The sequence below is a fragment of the Mauremys mutica genome, chromosome 2 (assembly GCF_020497125.1).
Source record: "Mauremys mutica isolate MM-2020 ecotype Southern chromosome 2, ASM2049712v1, whole genome shotgun sequence".
Classification (NCBI taxonomy): domain Eukaryota; kingdom Metazoa; phylum Chordata; order Testudines; family Geoemydidae; genus Mauremys; species Mauremys mutica.
The window spans coordinates 288,541,607-288,563,709 of NC_059073.1; the positions used below are offsets into that span (position 1 = coordinate 288,541,607).

Below are 22,103 nucleotides of genomic sequence, written 5' to 3' on the forward strand. Positions count from 1 at the left end.
AAGGAGTCTGGAAACATTAATATATTAAAAAAATACTATTTTGGGGGGTTAAATGGAAAAATAAACCTAGTTTTGGACTTCCTAGTACACTCTAAGGCCATGTCCTACAGCCCTCTGTGAAAGTTAACTGGCAACACCATTTTCCTAGTTAATTCTGCGCCAAGATGTTGAACAAAAGCAACAGAAAAAGAAAGCGACATCTAAGCCAAGACAAACATCTGATTTAAAATAGCCAACCATTTGAATATTAAAACCCACCAGCTTTCATCATTTGTTTTTTCTACGCAAACAATCCATGTTAAAAAAAAAAAATCTAACAAAACTGGCCTTATGAGGAACTCTACCTGGCTGAGCTTTTGGCATCACTGGGTGCTAATGTTAGGATTGACAGGGGAATTTGATATCCAACTAGAGGTCAATGCATGTTGGGTATTTGCATAAAATCTGAGAAGGAGCAAACACAACAGGAACTTGGAACCCACCAAAGTACTGAAGGAACGTGAGTAACCTCATGGACTTTGTTCCTCCTCATATATGCCGGGACGTTGCTAATACAGTCAAGCACACAAGGCAATGCACAGATCCAAAACATCTACTATATGATGCAACACTGATGCTGAGTTGACCGAAGTCATGACAGTTTTTTTGCCACCATTAAACTCCTAAGATTATCACTCTCACACCCAGGGTTCATTTATGGCAACCGAGAAAAGAACAACCCTGTAGCATGTGTGCTCCAGCTCCCACCAGTTGAGCCCCTACCACTCCGTGCAGATCAGCCCAGGGCTACATGGTGTCACCTTAATCAACTCTGCATTGGAGTTGGCTGGTCTAGAGACGCAATGATCAAGTGGAGCTACATCACTGGCTCCCTCTGTGACTGCGGCAGAGAGCTTCAAAATAGGAAGCATCTCCTAGAATGCCAGCTGCTTGAGCACAAATGTCTTCCAGTGACTTGGACTGCAATGATCAGGCAATCACATGTGCATGGATCTAGCCGGAAGCAGTATGAGAACATGACAAGAAGATGGGTAACCATTTCTTTTTGCTGTGCCCATTCACCACTGTATTTGAGCATTTTAGTTAATTAGAAGGTAGATCTGGGTTTGGGGTGGAGGTGTCATTACCTGCACAAACTTTGAAGTGCTATTTCAAACAACAATGCACTCAGATGACAATACCCATGGTCATCTGTACTGGACAGTTTGTTAAACTACGCAGCAGGTCCCTCAAGTTATATATCTGGGATTCCCCAAAGCCACCCCCAACTCACTGCCCTCTACCATGATCTGTCCAATCAGTACAGTATCCAGGGTGTTATTTATTTTAATATCAAAATGAATCCTTTTACATTGTTCCCAAATGTTCAACATGCCACAGTTCTTTAATAAGAAAGGGCGTAGCTGTTTTGTAGAGATTGTCAAGGAGAAGCAGAAGGGTTTGCCAGCGGGGTAGGGCAGATAGTCAAGAAGGCCTGGTGGGCATTACTGGTTCATGGTACTGTGACGGGGCAAGGCCTGCTGGCTATAGTAAAGTGATGGGAGACAGATATATTAGCCACAGGCTAAACAAATCCCTGTTACCAGAATAAGCAAATGGCAGCTGCTCCAGGTCAATTAAGACACCTGGGGCCAATTAAGATCTTTCCAGAAGGCAGGGAGGACAGGTAGGTTGATTGGGACACCTGAAGCCAATCAGGGCTTGGCTTAAACTAGTTAAAAGCCTCCCAGTTAGTCAGGTGGGTGCGCATGTCAGGAGCTGCAGGAGGAAGCTGCGCTGTTGGAAAGACTGAGCCGTACGCACCGTATCAGGCACAAGGAAGGAGGCCCTGAGCTGAGGGTGAAGTGGATCTTGAGGAAGTGGGGGCTGCAGTGGGGAAGTAGCCCAGGGAACTGTATACGTCCTGTTTCTAAAAAGTCAGCTACCACAGCTGATATTATTAGGGTCCCTGGGCTGGTGGCTGGAGTAGAGGGTGGGCCTGGGCTCTCCCCTTTGCCGCCCTGATGAATCACCAAGACTGGGAGACAACAGAGACTGTGCAAGGGAGGAGAGCTTCTCCTCACCTCCCTCGCCGGCTTATGACGAAAATAGCTCTGTAGGCTGTGACCCTTGCCTCTAGAGAGAGAGAGGCTACGTGGAGGATCACTATGAGCCTCTGAGGCTAGCGAAATCCGCCAGGAAATGCAGGACCCATGGAGACAAGGACAGAGCTTTGTCACAGTACCCAGGAAGCAGTCGAAGCTTTGGATGCTGGGGGAAGATGCACCTCCTTTCTCTCTCCCTCTTTTGAGCAAAGATGACTACGTTAGAGGGAAGGAATTGTTCCCCCCACCCCAGCAACTCTGAAAGCAACACACAGAGTTGCTGCCTATCGGTACGGACACATCAGACTTGCATCTCCAACTGGGTGTTGCAGAACAAGACACTGAAGCCATTGCTTTTTATTGGAGATATTTTGTTGACAGCCTCCATCAGTGCCTTTTGATAGGCCGGGGCTATAACTTTAATGCAGAAGGTGCTCAGTTTCCCACCTGGTGGCTATGAAGAAGAGCCAGAAATGTGCCCTGATAATTAAATGGATCCCATCTGAGATTTAAAAAGATGTTTGCATTTGAATTGTGGAAGTAGAGCAAGAACTGACAGGGATTTGAAAGGGATTTCAATGCAAACAGGCCCGTCTGTGAGCAAGAGTCAGGCCAGCTGTTACCCTAATAACACGAGACTTGTAGACGTGAGGATCATGTGAGGCGAGTGAGAAAGAACTGTGTGAAGTTGTTGCGACCTTGTGTTAGGTAAAATCTATAGTCTAAAGAGAAGAGAGAAAAATAAGATATCAAGATGACCTATGTATAAACAAAATGCAGCTGTTGTTCATTATTGTATGTAACAAAAGCCATAAATGTTTGCTGTAATTGTTTACCTGTACAGAGACCTGTTTAGCTCTCTCCCTCCACGCAATTACTAGAGATAAAGTATCTGACTTGCTGCACCCAACCAGAGAGTGAGAACTCTGTTTTTCTCTGAAAGAATGAAAGAAAAGACAAATCCTATGGAGCAGGATAGGATTTTTTTTAATCAAGAGGGGGATAAAATGTGTAAGGATCCATTAAAGGACATTGTTTTAGTGACTCGGAACTGTTTTGCTGATTGAATTGCAAGCTGTGTTTTTAAATGGAAGTTATGAGTTATGAACAACACTCAAGATACCTGACATTTATGAGAGCTGCAGGAAATAAGAGTAAATCTGAGAACCAACCAGACAGGATGCACTTGGGCAACAGCTGTCTATAGCTTCCTTTAGGAAACCACTGTGTAAGAACTCTGGAGAGTGTCTTTCAAGAAAGTATCTAAAGTCCTTTATAAACATTAAATCTCATGCCATCAATAGGAGGCAAATGTTAGATGCATTTATAAATGGATAAAAGAAATCAATGGAAGTTAGGAGCTTAAATACCTTTGTGGATCTGGGCCAAAAAGATTAAGTGCCTGGCAAAAGGTCACACAACTAGCCAGTGGGAGAGACGGGAACATATAATCCAGGAGTTTTGACTCCCGGTTCTCTTTTCTAACTACTACATACAAAACACCCCATCCCAACTAATTCTGAATCTGGATAGTCATTGAACATTTTCTAACACTAATCCTTCTCTTTGGAAGTCAGAATGTAAATAGGGTCACTCCTATGTTGATATCCACATTTTTTAAAGGAGATTATTTTATACATTATGAGGGAGATTGAAGTGTTCTACGGGTTTTTGTATATTGCCATTCCTAATAATAATAATAATTGGAGATATACCTATCTCCTAGAACTGGAAGGGACCTTGAAAGGTCATTGAGTCCAGCCCCCTGCCTTCACTAGCAGGACCAACTACTGATTTTTGCCCCTAAGTGGCCCCCTCAAGGATTGAACTCACAACCCTGGGTTTAGCAGGCCAATGCTCAAGCCACTGAGCTATCCCTCCCCCCAAAGATCTTCCTAATATCTGATTTGTGTCCATTTAAATCTCCCTGGACACACAATAGCAGATCTAAAGGTAGCCATCCTGCAGCAAAAAAAATTCAGGTCCAGACTTCAAAGAGAAACTGCTGAGCTTCAGTTCATCTGCAAATTTGACACTGTCAGCTCAGGATTAAACAAAGACTGTGAATGGCTAGCCAACTACAAAAGCAGTATCTCCTCCCTTGGTGCTCACACCTCAACTGCTAGAAGAGGGCCTCATCCACCCTGATTGAACTAACCTCGTTATCTCCAGCCTGATTCTTGCTTGCATATTTATACCTGCCTCTGGAAATTTCCACTACATGCATCTGAAAAAGTGGGTATTCACCCACGAAAACTCATGCTCCAATACATCTGTTAGTCTATAAGGTGCCGCAGGATTCTTTACTGCTAATGGAGGATTGTTTCTGGCTATTACAGTGTGTTTACATTACATTTACCCATCACATGAGATTGAAGCCTTTGAAATGTTAAATTGCTAACTTCAAAGCATGGGTTACTGTGTTCGACAATGGAAATTCAGACACAATCGGCAGGTGCTTTCATCAAAACCCAAGTAAGTGAAGAAGCTGTTCAGATTGTCTTCTGTGAGTAGGATCTATGTTGGTTTAAAGGGAATGATCCTGTATCTCTGAACACTCACAGGGTTGCGTTCCAGATGCAAGACAGATATCCCCAAAGTTATTTTGGGTAATCCTGACAGACTTATGGAAACCTAGCAGATCAATACATCTTTGCAATCATTTTGGACTTACAGACTGACTCACTTGTTAATGTATTTTACCTGCTTTAACTTCTCAAACTCATTTATTTTCCTCAGCTAATAAATCTTCAGTTAGTTTACTAGAAAAATTGGCCACCAGTGTTGTCTTTGGTGTGAGATCAAGAGTATCCATGGATCTGGGGTAAGTGACTGACCCTTCCGGGTTGGGAGTAACCTAATGTGATGGTACAGTGATCAATAACACAAAGTCCAGTTTGTCTGGGTGGCACGGTAGCTGAAGATCCTAAGGGCACTGTTTGTGATTCTGCAGCAAGACTAATATAGTGATCCAGGAGTGCACATTTATTACTGGCTTGGTGAAACTGAATTATAGAATATACCGCCAGTTTGGAGTGTCTGCCTCATTTTCTGATAGTCTGACCTGAGATTGGCACTCATAGTCGTATACTCTGTCATGCTGTCTGAAGTGGCTCAGGACTGAGTCAGTCATTGCTGTTGGTATTTTGGAGACATGTGCCTAGCACATGACTGTTCTTTCCCTGCTAGCAAGTACATTAACCAGTAGCATAAATAAATGTCTCCTAGATGGCTGATGAATATTTCACATACATCCAAGCAGACTTCCACTGGGGTACTCTAATATTCCATTGATTTTCATGGGGGAAGTGCAGCACAGCAGATAAGCCAAAGCACAGAAAGAGTTCAACAAAACTAGTACTGATTAGCAAAGGCTTGAAGAGAGAAGGTAATGAAGCCATTTTAGGAGTAGAAAAGAAAATCAGAGGCAGGGCCGGCTCCAGGCACCAGCCCAGCAAGCAGCTGCTTGGGGCGGCCAACGGTGAGGGGCAGCACGTCCGGGTCTTCGGCGGCGGGTCCCTCACTCTCTCTTGGAGAGAACGACCAGCTGCCGAATTGCCGCCGAAGACTGAAGCGGCGGTGGCAGAGCTGCAGATTGCGATCGCGGCTTTTTTTTTTTTCTTTTTTTTTTTTTGGCTGCTTGGGGCAGCAAAAACCCTGGAACCGGCCCTGATCAGAGGACAGTTTTTCTATAGCCTCGACAGGTTTGCTGGATTAGACATCTTTAATCTAATTTCCTATTTTTAGCATGTTCTTTATAAGCAATATATCCCCACTGTTCTAAACCATGGGACAACAGGTAGGGTCTTCAAAGCTCTGAAAGCCAATCTAGTTGAAGTTTTAAGTAATATGGCAAAAATTAATAATACTTTGCAATATACACACACACAGCATTTTTGGGCTTTGAAGACATCATAGCATAACATGGTACCTTCTCTTCAGGCCCAGTGCGATAACTTAACTGAACAGTAAAGAATCATAACCTGCTGTTGTCCAGAGGAAGGCTGCTTAGGGTGGGACATGCTGCAAAGCAATTGTAGACAGCAATGTGCAATTGCCAGCATGTGCTTGGGAAACAGAATTGCTGCGGTCAGCTCATATGCTGAGACTTGTGCTTAATTAGCATTCTGACAGCAAATGGCCTGTGTGAAGTTTTCATGGTGAACAGGCACTGCACACACACTGCATAAGAGACAAGGAAGTAATCTAAACATTCAATTCTATCCCCCAAAGGGATCAACCTATTCTAGACCTCCACTTTTCTCAGCCCACTTGAAAACCAAGAGAGTATTTTCACTGAGACCTCACTAGGCACAATGCTAATTGATTAAATCTCTCCCTCCAGATATAATGATTGTTTTGGAATCTGTGATGGTAAAGTTAAAGGACCTGTGCAATGCCACTGAGTCAGCTACTCCAGAATAAACCTCCAGCATCAGGATTTTATAAACACAACTACAAATTCATTCTGGGTTGGAATTTGGTGTATTATGTCCAAGCACCTTCTTAAAATAAAAGCACAATGTCACAAACTTCTTACAGAGGTTTCAGTTTCTTATGTACCAGAAAAACAAAAATTAAATCAAACCAGGTTTTTCTTTTTACATCATCAGTTATGGATACAATTTTTACCATTGTTTGTCAAATTCCTCGGTGTATTAGCAATGAAAGTTTGCTGGACAATGTACTCACTAAAGGAAAAATCTTTAACATATAAAGTTTTATACACATACACCTGCATGCTCACAGAGCAATTCCTTGCTTTTCTCTTTCTGGTATTATAAAGTGCTCTCGTGAGCTGTATGGGTGGTATAAATGTTATCATAAAACACAGACCAGAAAATCTTGGAATTCTCCAAACAGCAGAAGAAAAAAGTGCGCGCTTGGGGCAGCATTTTGCCGGAGGGCGGCAGGCGGCTCCGGCGGACCTTCCGCAGTCATGCCTGCGGGAGGTCCACCGGAGCCGCGGGACCAGCGAACCTCCCGCAGGCATGACTACGGAGGGTCCGCTGGTCCCGCAGCTCGGGTGGACCTCCCGCAGGCATGCCTGCGGATGCTCCACCAGAGCCGCGGGACCAGCGGACCCTCCGCAGGCACGTCTGCAAGAGGTCCCCCGGAGCCGCGGGACCGGCAACCGGCAGAGCGCCCCCTGCGGCATGCCACCGTGCTTGGGGCGGCCAAATTCCTAGAGCTGCCCCTGATTATGAGTCACAAGATAATGAACTTTCAGCCCATCATGGGTTCTCTCATCTTGGCAGTGCTTTCTCGGACACGATCCAGGAGCGACTGCAAGTCCCAGCTCGTGGACCCTGTGCAATTTTCAATCCTTGCCAAACAACTCAGTCCTAAAAGCATTTGATTTTTTTTCAAATTGCTAACAAACTTGATCATTGCAACTGCTGCATGCTGTACCTTCTCCACCGTAAAAGTAACCTGTAGCATGAAAAACAGCAAGAAGGCTCACATATGTCTCTGTGAACATGGCTATATACACACACAACAGTCCCTTACATTGTGCTAGGATCATTCTGACCATTTACATTCCTGGGTTGCTTTCTCCTGCCATCACATCCCCCAGCTCTACTCCATTGTGCTATGTATGCCAGCAGTTAAGTGAATCTAAGATGAGATCAGGCTTTAAGAAGTTTCACTTGGCTCCCAGAACACTAAACAGAATAGGAGCAGAACAGCACAGTGGGAGACAGCAACAAAAGTGTCCCCCCTGGAAAGGACCTTCCCAATGGGGAAGTGTTTTGGGGTTGTTTTTTGTTTTGTTTTGTTTTAAAAAGCACTGTCTCCTTCCATCCATCAATGCAGCTGAAAGGGGATGTGAATGTGGCAAAACCACATAGCTGCTATTCGACTGGTACTAATTTGGACTATCATGGGCTTATTCTCTTGCTCTGATAGACATAGAACAGAAATGGCCAGCCCAGCAGGCTAGTGGCAATGCAGTGTTCTGCTATTCAGGGATCAGAGTCCAGCTCCTTCATTCCCAGGTGATGTGAGGGCAGCATGCTTCATCAGCCCTTTGGCAGAAAGGAATGACGTGTGTCATACTCTACAGGTCCTGGGGGAACTAATGGGATCTGGAGGAAGAAGCATCAGAAGCACCATGAAGTGCTTTAGGACTTTTATAGAGGGTGCTCAGTGGTTCCCAACCTATTTTATAACAGGACACCCTTCCCATATAGCAATGGTTCTCAAACTTTGATACTGGTGACCCCTTTCACATAGCTAGTCTCCGAGTGCGACCCCCCCCCAATAGATTAAAAACACTTAATATATATAACACCATTATAAATGCGGGAGGCAAAGCAAGGTTTGGAGTGGAGGCTGACAGCTCGTGACCCCCCCCCCAGGTAATAACCTCGTGACCCCCTGAGGGGTCCCGACCCCCAGTTTGAGAACCCTTGCCATATAGCAAGGTGGGAAGGGCAGGCTGGTTGAGAAAGCCAGCACAGTAAGCTTGTTTTGTTTCCAATATAAATTATTTTCCTGTACCTCTCATCCAAGTGGTTTTAACATCAATAGGCCTCAGGATAGCCTGCTGGCAACAAGCCAGGACGGAAACAAAGACTCCCGCTGTCTGTCTATATGGAAATAATTTAGTAGAAAGGCTTTGCAAAGCTAAACAGAAGAGGAAATTATCTGAACCCTTATCGTCATCAGATCGCAGCATACTCTTTAATTGGATCACCTCGTATCCAGCCACAGGAAATTCACATTAGAAAATAAAAAGAGGCTATTTGCCCCATGTTACCATGTGGTCTGGTTCACAAAGGATACATAGACACAAATAGCTACAAATGGAGGGTGGCATGCATTCCTAATAGTACTCCCAGCTGAGGTCTGCAGCAATTAGATGTTGTCTGCTTCAGTGCTTTCTATGTTGGGCTTAATTAAATCAATAGGAAGGAAAATTCCTTCCTCTCAATGCAAAAGACAAGATAAAAGCTTGATTAAATATCCAATTGCAACTTTAAATCTCCACATCACAGTAATATTATTTGGCACTAATGATGATTCCCCAATTACAATTACATTTTGAGATCTACCAGTCAGCCAGTTTTTTAATCTGTTTAATGCACGGCAAGCTGATTTTGTATTCTTCTACTTTAATTAAAATGCAGTATGGTACCCAGTCAAATGTCTTACAGAAGTCAAAGGTAATAGTATTTGTGTAATATACTTAATCAACCAAACTTGTAATCACTTAAAAATTATATCAAGTTAGTTTGACAGGAAGGGAAGTACAGAGAGAGCACTAGGGGTGGGGCTGTATTGGGGGAGGGGAGGTACAGGGAAGGGGGATGGAGCAGAATTGGGGGGAGCGCTGGGGGCGGGGCTGTACTGGGGGCGGGGCAGGGCTGTGCAGGGGGCTGGAGCTGTATGGGGGAGGGGAGGTACACAGGGAGCACTACAGGTGGGGCTGTATTGGAGGCAGGGGGTACAGGGGGCTGGAGCTGTATGGGGGGAGGGGAGGTACAGGGGGCTGGAGGACGGGGGAGAGGGGGCGCTACGGGTGGGGCTGTATGGGGGAGGGGGGAGGAACACAGGGAGCGCTACGGGGGGGCTGTATGGGGAGGGGAGGTACAGGGGGCTGGAGGGGGGAGCGCTATGGGGAGATGTATGGAGGGAGGGGAGGTACAGGGGGCTGGAGGGGGAGGGGAGGTACAGGGGGCAGGAGGGGGGGGAGAGCGCTACGGGGGGGGCTGTATGGGGGGAGGGGAGGTACAGGGGGCTGGAGGGAGGGGGAGCGCTACAGGGGGCAGTATGGGGGCGGGGGAAGCGCTACGGGGGCAGTATGGGGGCGGGGAGGTACAGCGGGCTGGAGGGAGGGGGCGGGGGGAGCGCTACGGGGGGAGGTACGGGGGGCTGGAGGGAGGGGGGAGCGCTACGGTGGGCTGTATGGGGGAGGGGAGGTACGGGGGGCTGGAGGGAGGGGGCGGGGGGAGCGCTACGGGGGGGCTGTATGGGGAAGGGGAGGTACAGGGGGCTGGAGGGGGGAGCGCTATGGGGGGATGTATGGAGGGAGGGGAGGTACAGGGGGCTGGAGGGAGGGGGGAGCGCTACAGGGGGCAGTATGGGGGGGGAGGGGAGGTACGGGGGGCTGGAGGGAGGGGGCGGGGGGAGCGCTACGGGGGGGCTGTATGGGGGCGGGGGGAGCGCTACGGGGGGAGGGGGGCTGTTGCCGGAGGAAGGCGGGGGCGCTGGGCCTGTATTCGGGGCGCTGGGAAGGCGGGACCGGGGCCGACTCACCCGCCACCGCCGCGCTGCAGAGGCGCCGCCAACTCATGGGAGAAGCCGGGGCCGGCACCCCGCGCTGGGGAACCCCCCGCGTCTCCCACGTGAGCCAAGCCGCTGGAGACGTAGCGTTGCTTAGCGGCGCCGGCGCCGCGTGATGACGTGCGGGGGCGGGGAGGTCGGTGAAGGGTGGGAGCCAAGGCGGCGCGCGGCGGCTGCTTGGGACCGGCGGCCTCCTGCGAGCCCGGGCTCTAGTCACGTGAGTGGGAGTGAGCTCCCCGAAGGGTTAAACCATTGTCTCCTGAGAGGGGGGGGCAGCCCGTGGGGCCGGACCACTGTGCGGAGCGGGGGGGGGGCGCCTGTGAGGGGCGCGGCTCGGGACGGGCCCGCCATGGGGGAGGGGCACAGTGCCCGGCCGGCCGGGGCGTTATGGCGGGACGTTGGCCTAGGGGCTGAGCCACCGCGGAGGGGGAAGGCCGGAGGGTGGGTCCTCGGGTGGGGGCGTGACAGACGCGGGGCTGCTGCGTTGGGGTCTCGTGGGTGTGACGCAGAACCCCGCCCCCCCCCCACCACAGGCCTCCCCCTGGGGTGCGCGGCCAGCGTCACCATTGAGTGAGGCCTGTGGGCCCCCCCCGCCCGGATACCTCAGCCCCACTGCGGCCCTGCACCTGCTACCTCAGCTGGGGTCGTCCCCCCTTGCGCCCAGGACCTCAGCCCCCCCTGTGCCCCACGGCCTGTCCCCCCCTTGTGCCCAGGACCTCAGCCCCCCTGTGCCCCACGGCCTGTCCCCCCCCTTGCGCCCAGGACCTCAGCCCCCCCCGTGCCCCACGGCCTGTCCCCCCCCTTGCGCCCAGGACCTCAGCCCCCCCCGTGCCCCACGCATTGCACCCAGTACCTCAGCCCCCTCTGCCCCATGGCCTGTCCCCCCCCTTGTGCCCAGGACCTCAGCCCCCCCTGTGCCCCACGGCCTGTCCCCCCCCCCTTGCACCCAGGACCTCAGCCCCCCCCCCCCGTGCCCCACTGCCTGTCCCCCCCCTTGCACCCAGGACCTCAGCCCCCCCCTGTGCCCACGGCCTGTCCCCCCCCTTGCGCCCAGGACCTCAGCCCCCCGTGTTCCCCACGGCGTGTCCCCCCCTTGCGCCCCAGCCCTCCGCCCCCCCTGTGCCCCCCGGCCTGTCCCCCCCTTGTGCCCAGGACCTCAGCCCCCCTGTGCCCCACGGCCTGTCCCCCCCCTTGCGCCCAGGACCTCAGCCCCCCCCGTGCCCCACGGCCTGTCCCCCCCCTTGCGCCCAGGACCTCAGCCCCCCCCGTGCCCCACGCATTGCACCCAGTACCTCAGCCCCCTCTGCCCCATGGCCTGTCCCCCCACTTGTGCCCAGGACCTCAGCCCCCCCTGTGCCCCACGGCCTGTCCCCCCCCTTGCACCCAGGACCTCAGCCCCCCCCCCGTGCCCCACAGCCTGTCCCCCCCCTTGCACCCAGGACCTCAGCCCCCCCTGTGCCCCACGGCCTGTCCCCCCCCTTGCGCCCAGGACCTCAGCCCCCCCTGTGCCCCACGGCCTGTCCCCCCCTTGCGCCCAAGACCTCAGCCCCCCGTGTGCCCCACGGCCTGTCCCCCCCCTTGCGCCCAGGACCTCACCCCCCCTTGCGCCCAGGACCTCAGCCCCCTCTGTTCCCCACGGCCTGTCCCCCCCCCCCTTGCGCCCAGGACCTCAGCCCCCCCTGTGCCCCACGGCCTGGTGCCCCCCTTGCTCCCAGTACCTCAGCCCCCTCTGTGCCCCACGGCCTGTTCCCCCCCCTCCCACTACATCACCCCCTATTCCCCCTGCCTCCCACATCCCCTCTCCTGACATGCCCCTGCGGCACCTGTTATCCTCATGGCCCTTCCTCACATCCCTGTCACCCTGCTCTGGCTGCCCCTATAACTGCCTGTCACCCTGCTCTATTCACTGCCTATTGCCCTGCTACACCAGCCTGTCACCCTGCCCAACACTCTGTCCCTGCTTCTCCCTACTTCTCTTTTTCTCAGCCCTTCTAGGTTTTATTTTCCTAGTTTCCCACTGTTGGGATGCTTTAGGATCATAGGAGTTCTAGCTATAACACCTCAGTCAATTAATCTGTCCTTGCAAGTGCAAGATAGGAGTCTCTCGCACAGGGTGGATCAAATCTTAATCGGCTAGGTGTTTGTACAGCACCCTATTGTGATGGGGCTTGATCCTGTTTGAAACCTTCAGGTGTTGCCACAACACAGATAACATATAGTAATGTGTTTAGTGTGTGTGCTATGTGCAGAGCGGGGTCAGGGAAGGCAGGGGCCCGCTATAACTCCATTACATGGGAGCATTAGGGAGCTTTTAGAGTCAGACAAGTGAAAAGCTATTGCAGTCTTAAGTTGTTGCGTGTGAGCTTAGTCATGACCCTGCTACACAGACTAGTCATGAAAGGTTATAGGAAGGAGGCTCCTACCCAGAGATCCCAGCTTGCAGTATGGCCAGGTTTTGGTTAATTTGTGTCTAAAATTCACACAGCACCCTGGATACTGTAACCAGAATGGCTAAAGGATTTTATGTGTGGAAAATACTGGGCCAAATTCATTCCTGGTGTCACCCCATTAAAGAGTTCAACCAGGGACAAATTTGGCCCACTGTAGTAAAGGGGGAAAAATAACTTCTTCCTATGCGAGGGTTGATATCAATGTATGAGGTGTTTGGGGCCACACTGCAGCCTACCTTATGCATTCAGGGGTGTAGCCAGCTGTCTGAAATGTGTGCTGGGTCTACTGCTCCCTTCCTGGGATTACACCCGTAATCCCACAAGACAGACCTGATGTTGTACAACAGGATCATCGCTAACCCTCCAGGTGCAGTTAGACTGAATTATAGAGCAGTTGTTAACCTTTGGGATACTGAAGAGAAGAGTACATGTTTTGGGTACCTCTCCTTTTCCCCTCACCAAGCACATGATTCCCCTCCACCGCCAATGATCCCTCCCTGCCAAAGCAATTTCCTCCTGCCATTCATTCTCTCCTCTCAGCTGCCATTATTGCGTTGCCACACAGAGCTCTGAGCTCTGTACTGGTTCTTGGTGTATGGGAGGAGTTGTGAACCACCATCATAGCAGGAGAGCAGGGTCAGAGGAGGAGAGGGGAGTTTTTGGGAGCAGAGAGGCAGAGCCAGATGGGTTGCTCCATTGCAGAGTCCCGATGTGACCCATCTGTCAGCCATTAGAAAACAGCTCTTCTCCTTTGGTGCAACAACTCCAGTGGCTTCTAGAAATTAGCCAGTTTGCAGATGGCATGTGTTTGGAAATAAGCTTATTTTCCTAAGGCTTAATAATAAAATCTGATGAAGAATTAAGTGAACTTGCTAATGGCTATGAGAAATGTTGCTGCAGAAAATTAAATGTCATACATTGGATATCTGCCTTATCTTCTGTTTCTGCTTTAATGCAAGTTGCACCATTGTTACCTGGAAAGATCAAAGAATGCAGAGCACAGATTGGCCTGATTTGAGCAGCCATATGCTGTGATTTTGCAGAGAAAGAGGGTGAAATCATCAGTTCTCAGAATCCTCCTTTACACTAACTTTTTTATTTTAAAGCACTTTCCAAAATGCTAATGGGGTACCTCTGAATTGCAAGTTTTTTTTGTTTTTTTAATGGGCAGTTTCAGAAGAGTTTTGATTAAAGTTGTAAGAAAAGGCTGCTTCGCTTGATCCATCTCTTTTTGGTCCATTTGGTCATTAGGTTACCTACAAAGAGAAGAACGTGTATGGTGCAGAGCTGTGGTGTAACAATTGGATCCCTTACCTTGAAGAACTTTATGGAATAGTTTCATGCAGCGATTAAATCCATTCCAGGCAAAGCCCTCGTTGAACTAGTTCCTTGGACTTCTGTGGTTCTACCTAAGAGTGGGATGGCAGCAGTAAGCAGGACTCTGGGGTAAGCTTCACGTTCAAATACTGTGATTGGCTAAAGGGCTGGCTGATGTTGGTCATGGTGTGTTAATTTTGATGGAATAAATGGGCAATCTAGCATTCTCTTCAGAGGGAGTTGACAGCACTCACCTCCTTGCAGTAGGTACTCAGCACCGCAAAAGATCGGAATCTTTATGACTAAGAATAAAGTTTGTAGTTATTCTTGTTAAGACAGGATCTGATCCTGCACCCTTAAAGCCCAGATAGCCCCAGTGAAGTCAGTCGCTGTGACACCGTGTACCCCATGTTCCCCCTTTGTTATATTTTGTACAAAGTATGCCTTGTGAGGTATCATTTGAAAACTTATAATCCGCTGAATATTATTATCATGTTGAAATGTTACTCCTGGGGGAATTCTGTGAGATTGCGCAATGCAGAATTTTGCAGAAATTAATGTTTTTGCGGATAATTTCCTTTCCCCCACAGAAATGAATTGCAGTGCTACTGGCCACCACTAGAGGCCGCTGGATCTGGCAGAGCCCAGCTTGCACACAGAAGACACTGGGCCGGGGGAGAGAGTAGAACAGGGGTGGGCAAAGTACAGCACACAGGCTGGATCCGGCCCCTTGGAGCTTTGGGTCCGGTCCATGGCGCCACCGGCACCATGGCCCTGTGGCCCCGGGCGTGGGGGGGAGGGGCAGAGGGCTCCATGCGTTGCCTTTGCCTCCAGGCACCGCCCCCTACAGCTCCCATTGGCCGGGAATGGGGAACCGCAACCAATGGGAGCTTTGGGGGAGGTACCTGGAGGGGAGGCAAGGGCAATGCACGCAGAGCCCTCTGCCTCCCCTCCCCCAGGGGCCACAGCGCTTCCAGGAGCGGTGCAGGGCAGATGTGCAGGGAGCCTGCCCTGGCCCCGGTGCATGCCGCTGCCATCCCGGAGCCCAAATCCCTCCTATACCTCACTCCCCAACTCCCTGCCCTAAGCCCCCTGCTTGCACCCCTCCTGCACCCCAACCCACTGCCCTGAGCCCACTGCTGCACCCTGCACCCCTCCTGCACCCCAACCCACTGCCCTGAGCCCACTGCTGCACCCTGCACCCTTCCTGCACCCCAACCCCCTGCACTGAGCCCCCTCTTGCAGTCCGCACCCCTCCTGCACCCCAACTCCCTTCTCTGAGCCCCCTCATACACCCTGCACCCTTCCTCTGCCCCAATCCCTTGCCCTAAGCCCCTTCCTGAACACCGCACCCCCTCCCACACCACACACTCCCTCCCGCACCTCAACCCTCTGACCTGGCCCTACATACAATTTCCCCACCCAGATGTGGCCCTCGACCCAAAAAGTTTGCCCACCCCTGGAGTAGAGAGTTCCTAGCAGCTGTAGGTCCCTGTAGGCCCTGAGGGAAGGAAATAGTGGCATGCAGGAAACTCCATACAAACCTGCCTGAGACCCAGCAACAGGCTGTTTCTCTTTCTGGATCCCTGGGTGGTAGGGGGATGGGCGTGGCTGGTGGGGCCACAGCTAGGCTCTGGAGTGGAGGGGATGTGGGTATCGGGATGCGGGGGCATGGTTGGGCTCTGGTGGGGGAGAGGTTCAGGTATACTGGCTGGAGGGGCCCTGTGGCTGGACTCAGGACGGGTTGTGGGTTCTGGCTGGGCTTTGAGGAGTGGGAGAGGAACTAGGTTGTCATAGGGGTTTCTTTAACTCTCTATTTCTGGGGGAATTTTTTGTGCGTCTGTATTATTGTTCTGAAATAAATTACCAAAATAATTGAAAGTGGTGTGATTATGTAGTGTTATTTTGACAAATAAAATTTGCACAATTTTAAAATATTATATGCAGAATTTTTAATTTTTTGGCACAGAATTCCTCCAGGAATGTGTGTAACAACACTGCATGTAAAATTATGAGATTTTACTATATGATTGTTACTGAAACTTGTAGTTTTTGGTAACACCCACAAACCAATTTCTCAGAGACAAAGACACTGCGAAGTGCTAGAGAGCCATTACTGGCTTAATCAGACATTCTCCAGCAGTGGGCGAGTTGTAAACAAGAAATTTACAATTCATCTTAAGGGCAGTTTGGAGCTCATGCAGGCAATGGAACTGCCTGACCCCATGACCCAGCAAGGATTTTTCCAGCATAAAGGATTGGGGTATAGAAAGGGATGGAAAAATATCCCTAGCCACTTCTCTGCTCATGACAACGATGAGTCTCAAAGAACTGAACAAAGGGGGGAGTGGTCCCGTGCTGGAAAGGGATGCAGCCTGTGAAATGTATTCCAGCTCAGGGTGAGACAAACCTTTTGCTTTTAAACCTATTAGTCTTGGTAAAATTTGGGAATTAGCTTGCAGTTTTATCTTTCTATTTCTTTTGTAACCAATCCTGAGTTATACGTGACTGTACTTGTCATCACTTAAAAGCTGTCTTTCTCTAGATAAACTTTTTATTGATTTATCTAAACTGTGTGTTTTGGTTGAAGTGCTTGAGAATCTTAGGTCAACAAGCCTAGTGCATATTCATTACCCATTGTTGGAATGAAGACTATCTATCTATGAGGTTATACTGTCCGGGGGGAGGGTTCTGAACAGTATAAGATGCACGTTTCTGGGGAGCAAGGTTGGGGCTGAGGGGTATGCATGGTGTCATCCTGTATGTAATTCATGAATGGCCGGGCATAGCATTCATGTATTCAGCTGGGAGTGAGGAGAGGCTGTTCATCAGCAAAACAGTGTAAAAGGCATGCCAGGCTGGAGAGCTAAGGGGACACAGCAGTCCAGGTGGCACTCTGGGGAATGTCACAGTGGTATTGTTCACTTGAATTAAGAGTTCCAGGACCAATGAAATCGAATCTTATGTGCCTCTATTGTGTCCCCTCATGCTCCTCTTCTCTCTCAACTAAAAAGTCCCGATCTTTACACTTCCTCTTAATGAGGAAGATTTTCCATGGCTCTAACCATTTTCCTTGCCTGTCTGTACCCTCCTATTTTTGCTGTTAATACTATCTCCACTTTGCTTTTCTGTGAAGATTGGTGATCCGAGGCCCTGTGAACTCTAGTCACATGATAGAAATTAGCCTAGTGCAATTCGTCCTGGAGGCCTGTCATCAACAAATGAGTTATTTGAAGGAAGAAAAACAGATCATTAAAATGCCAGGCTGTACTACAGGACCAAGGATTTGCAGATGAGATCTGTCAGACTGTGGGATATAAAACAGGGGCTTGGTCTGTTCATCTATGCATAGAACTCCCGAGTTCTAATCCTCCCAAGGCACTTAAATACTGTGTGGTTCAATTTCCTTGATTGTTGTTTTCCCCATTAAACATTTGTCTTCCTTTGAAAAAATGCCTTAGATCCTGTGTAAAATTGTAGTATAAGCAAAAAGTATTATTGTTACTAATATAATTACTTACCATTTACTTTCAAAGTGGTTTATAAATATTATGTAAATTCTCATCATCATTAATATTACCAGGGTTGTGGTGAAAGCTTCTTTGCTTGGGACATTTAAAAGTAGCCTGGCTGGAGGACAATAAATCTCTTCCATCTCTAGTCCATGTTCTTGGACATGGTGTCATGTGACACTGGTAGGGCCTCATACAGCTGGGAAAAACATATCACGGACCACAAAATAAGCCCTTCCGTGTGAAATCTGATCTCCCCATGCTACTGGGTGCTCCTAGCTGCTAGTCCAGGCTGAGCTGGGGAGGGACAGGACTTGTTCTTCCCCTGTATGACCGTTCCTGGTGGGGAGATCAGACCTATCTCCAGAAGCAGCGCAGAACTGAGAGTGGTACACTGCAGGAGCCCTGGAACTGAGCTCAGGGCTTCCACCCCTCAGGGTGCCTGGGCATGGAACTTCCGCCCCCAATGGCTCCCGGAGTGCCCATGCATTTATCCACCATTGGCTGGGGCTAGCAGGTAGGAGCCCCTGGCAGGGCGCTCCCAGCAGCACGGGGAGATCAGATTCACCTCCAACTCCAGGAGCCTTTTTCCCCGCTGCAGGAAGCTCCAGGGCTGCTGCTTAGCTGTGAAGGCATCACAGAAGTGAGGGTGGCAATCCCCAGGCCCCCCTACAACAATGACTCTCCCCCCCACACCACACAATCATCTTTTGGGTCAGGACCCCCATGGTTACAACACCTTGAAATTTCAGATCTAAACAGCTAAAATAGTGAAACCCAATTTAAAAACCCTATGGCTGTGAAATTGACTGAAATGGACTGTGAATTTGGTAGGGCTGTAGTCATGTATGTTAGAGAAAAAGGTAGTCACGTTCAGTAGACTGCCTCTCTGTGGAGTGGAGGAGAAGAATAACTAACCCTGCCCTATTTGAATTCCTCTTAGTTTGCTGCGTCAGGATGCCATGCACAGGTTACTCCCCATTGCTTGCCATCTGCATACATCCCTCAGCCAACATAACTCCAACAGGACGTCCATCGCCCGCATTCAGAGGCAGACGTACGGCAGGACCTACCCAGTGCTCTTGGTCAGGCCTGATGGATCTGCTATTCATATTCGCTATAAGGAGCCAAGGCGGATCCTTACAGTAAGAAATATTGAGCAAAATCTAATTTTTAATAGAATTGCTGGGATGGAGGTTGTATTGAGTATTGCACAAATAGATGTGAGAGTATTGCACAATATTGCATAATGAGAATGGTGGAGTTACTTCCTCTGAAGCATCCTGTGTCGGTCACTGATGCACACATAGGATTTGCTATATTGGATCAAACCTTCGGTGGTCCAGATATTAGACTGGATGGACCACTTTGATGCTCTAGAGAGAGGTGATAAACCTCCAAATGCACTTGTCCATTTGTCCGGGGGCAGAGTTGTCGCTATATCCTGAAACACAAGGTTCAGTTAACTTTCTCCAAGGAGGTGGAGCCTCCAGTATTCTTAATGGTAATCTCTTCAACAGGACATCAGGCTAGGTGGATCATTAGATGCCGTTGGGGTAGCTGTTCCAGTGTTCCTACATCATAAACCCTTTGTAAAGCTGTAGAAGTAGTACTAATTGGCAATCACATTGGATTTTTGGAAAGTTGTATTCAGCTCTATACCAATTTCTTCCTAGTTTGCTTCCCCAGCCGCCTCCACCCTGAGACAGCCAAGTTACATTCATTAATCCCTGCTTGTTGAGGGTAGGATATATCTCCTTTAGAACCTGTTAACATTGCTCCAGGTGGTGGCCTGAATGACCAAGGGTGCTCCCTTCCCTTCAGATGGATTACAGAAGTTGGAGAGGACTAATCGTCAGAATTTTTTAATTTCCTCTCACCCATTTATAAGAATATGGGGCTGAAATCTCCCCTACCCTAGAAATGTAATGAATGCCCTGTCTGCGTCCTGTGGGTGGTTACAGTTAAGAAGCCACTTCATGCTCCAGGCATTTCTCAGGCAACCCCTGCTCCCCTCCTTCCTTCTGCTCTCAGCCTCCTCTGGCCAAAGGCCTGACATACAGGCCTTTTGGGAAGGGAATGTGGTGATTCCAGGAACCAAACCCCTTTACCCTTTGGAAAGTCACTTGAATAGAAGAGCAGGTGGGTCAGAGTCTGGATGGTTTAAGGGATTAGTAATAGGATAAAATGCCTTTCACCTTTAGGTCACCAGCACAAAACCAGTCCCAAAGCTGAAATCCATTGCCATCTGATGGATCTTCTGTACCAATTCAGTGGGTCTTGGGTCAGCTTCCAGTGGGTAGGTGCCCACAGCACAAAACCCACCACCACAAATGGTTCTTATTGGCCTAGTACTGAATGAGTCAAATTGAATTATCATTGCATGCCTAGATGTGGTCCGTCCAAGTCAGGGCTGGTGCACCATGGCTGGTGGGGTGAGAGGAAGTCAGTGCTGTATCTCTAGTGTGGATAAGCACAGGACTACATTCCACAGAACTGTTTGCCCAACGCTTTTCTCTAGTAATAAATCCACTTAAAAATGCAATCTTCCTAATTGAAAAGAGGCCCAATCCCCTCTCATTATTTTTAACTTATTTTGCACAGTATTAATAACTGCAACCTCTACATACCACAGTCCTTTTGCCATTGCCCAGTCAACCCCTGCTGGAAGGTTAGATGCTTGTGTTCTGATGACCTTTCACTACTACATCATACATCCTCGGGATAATAAATGAATGCAGAATAACTTCTGCATCTGCCCCCAAACCAGTGAAAAACCCAGCAATCAGTAAGAGAATCATGATTAATAAAATGATTCCTATTCGATTAACCTTTATTGGGATTTTTATTTTGTGGCAAACTCCTCTGCACAACAGTGTCCCATCTCTCTCCTTTTGAACACGGAGGTATTTGAATAAGATGCCTTTGACTGATGATTAATTTTTGTTCCCCTCCACAGATGCCTGTAGACATCAACACTCTTTCCGAGGCTGAAAGAAGAGCGAGGTTACGGAAACGCGATCCCAGAAGGCTTAAGAGCAAACAGGAGAAAGTGTTGGATGATGAGTTTAATTTGGATGATTACAGAAAATTTTGGAAGAAGAAATGACTTTGTTCTGAGGATCTGTGGAAGTGTAAAGGGAAGATTTGGCAACCCGGGCCTGCGGAGAAGGAGACTATAACTTACTGTTATAAAGAGAAAGTTCATAGCTGAGTACAGATTCTTTCTCTTCTGTGTACCTGTTTCATTTTGTGTGTTTGTTATTTAGTGTTGGTGAAAGCTACTGGACTGACAGTCCTGGAGACTGAAGTCTCTGTTTATCCACTACTCTCATACAGTATGGGCACTGGCAGTGCAAGATCCTCCAGTCTGACTCATCAGAATACCTCAGCCATGATCATCTCATGGTCTAGATAATACTTAGTCCTGTCATGAGTGCAGGGGACTGGACTAGGTGACCTCTCGAAGTCTCTTCCAGTCCTATGTTTGTATGAACATATTAACAGCCATACTGGGTCAGACCGAAGGTCCATCTAGCCCAGTATCCTGTCTTCCAATAGTGACCAATGCCAGATGCCCCAGAGGGAATGAACAGAACAGGTCATCATCAAGTGATCCATTCCCCATCACCAACTCTGAGCCCCTGGCAAATAGAGGCTTTGCATTTATCAACATTGAATTTCATTTGCTGTTTTCTTGCTTAGTCACCCAGTTTTGAGGGATCCTTTTGTAGCTCTTTGCAGTCTGCCTGGGACTTAACTATCTTGAGTATTTTTGTATCATCTGCAAATTTTGCCACCTTACTATTTACCCCTTTTTCCAAATCATTTATGAATGTTGAATATTCCCAGTACAGACCCCTAGGGGACACCAGTATTTACCTCTCTCCATTCTGAAACCTGGCCATTTATTCCTACCCTTTGTTTCCTGTCTTTTAACCAGTTACCAGTCCATGAGAGGACCCTCCCTCTTATCCCATGACATCTTACTTAAGAGCCTTTTTGGTGAGGGACCTTGTGAAAGGCTCTCTGAAAATCTAAGTACACTATATCCACTGGATCCCCCTTGTCCACATGCTGCTTGACTCCCATCAGAGAATTCTAGTAGATTGGTGAGGCGTGATTTCCCTTTACAACAACCATTATGACTTTTTCCCAACAAATTATGTTCCTCTGAGTCTGACAATTTTGTTCTTTACTATCATTTCAACCAGTTTGCCTGGTACTGAAGTCAGGCTTGCCAGGATCACCTCTGGAGCTCTTTTTAAAAATCGGCATCACATTTGCTATCCTCCAGTCATTTGATACAGAAGCTGATTTAAATGATAGGTTATGAACTACAGTTAGTAGTTCTGCAATTTCACATTTAAGTTCCTTCAGAACTCTTGGGTGAATACCATCTGGTCCTGGTGACTTCTTATTAGTTTACCAACTTGTTTCAAAACCTCCTC

General features: G+C 48.9%; 2 protein-coding genes across 5 annotated transcripts in view; one reads left to right on the plus strand and one right to left on the minus strand.

Moving 5' to 3' along the window:
* The window catches only part of GUK1 (guanylate kinase 1), a 38,042-nt gene extending 27,575 nt beyond the window's left edge, over positions 1–10,467 (minus strand). For both annotated transcript variants that reach the window (XM_045004848.1, XR_006576843.1), the window contains exon 1: positions 10,347–10,467. In XM_045004848.1, coding sequence (XP_044860783.1) covers positions 10,347–10,383 — 37 coding nt within the window. In that variant the 5' untranslated portion in view covers positions 10,384–10,467. The remainder of the gene's footprint in view (positions 1–10,346) is intronic.
* On the plus strand, positions 10,466–20,889 carry MRPL55 (mitochondrial ribosomal protein L55). 3 transcript variants are annotated; one of them, XM_045004852.1, is made up of 4 exons: positions 10,466–10,590; positions 14,075–14,269; positions 18,596–18,797; positions 20,612–20,889. In XM_045004852.1, the coding sequence occupies exons 2-4, from the start codon at positions 14,244–14,246 to the stop codon at positions 20,759–20,761; spliced, it is 378 nt and encodes a 125-aa protein (XP_044860787.1). In that variant the 5' UTR covers positions 10,466–10,590; positions 14,075–14,243; the 3' UTR covers positions 20,762–20,889. The 3 variants fall into 3 exon arrangements, with proteins under 3 accessions (XP_044860787.1, XP_044860788.1, XP_044860786.1); XM_045004853.1 differs by lacking the exon at positions 10,466–10,590 and adding an exon at positions 12,120–12,564; XM_045004851.1 differs by lacking the exon at positions 10,466–10,590 and adding an exon at positions 12,658–13,190.
* Positions 20,890–22,103: the final 1,214 nt, after the last annotated feature.

Bases quoted from the DNA above. Each gene is read 5' to 3' on its own strand.
- MRPL55 (XM_045004852.1), top strand. From the start codon at position 14,244: ATGGCAGCAGTAAGCAGGACTCTGGG. The intron at 14,270-18,595 runs GTAAGCTTCACG...AATTCCTCTTAG, and splicing joins GCAGTAAGCAGGACTCTGGG to TTTGCTGCGTCAGGATGCCA. The intron at 18,798-20,611 runs GTAAGAAATATT...TCCCCTCCACAG, and splicing joins AGCCAAGGCGGATCCTTACA to ATGCCTGTAGACATCAACAC.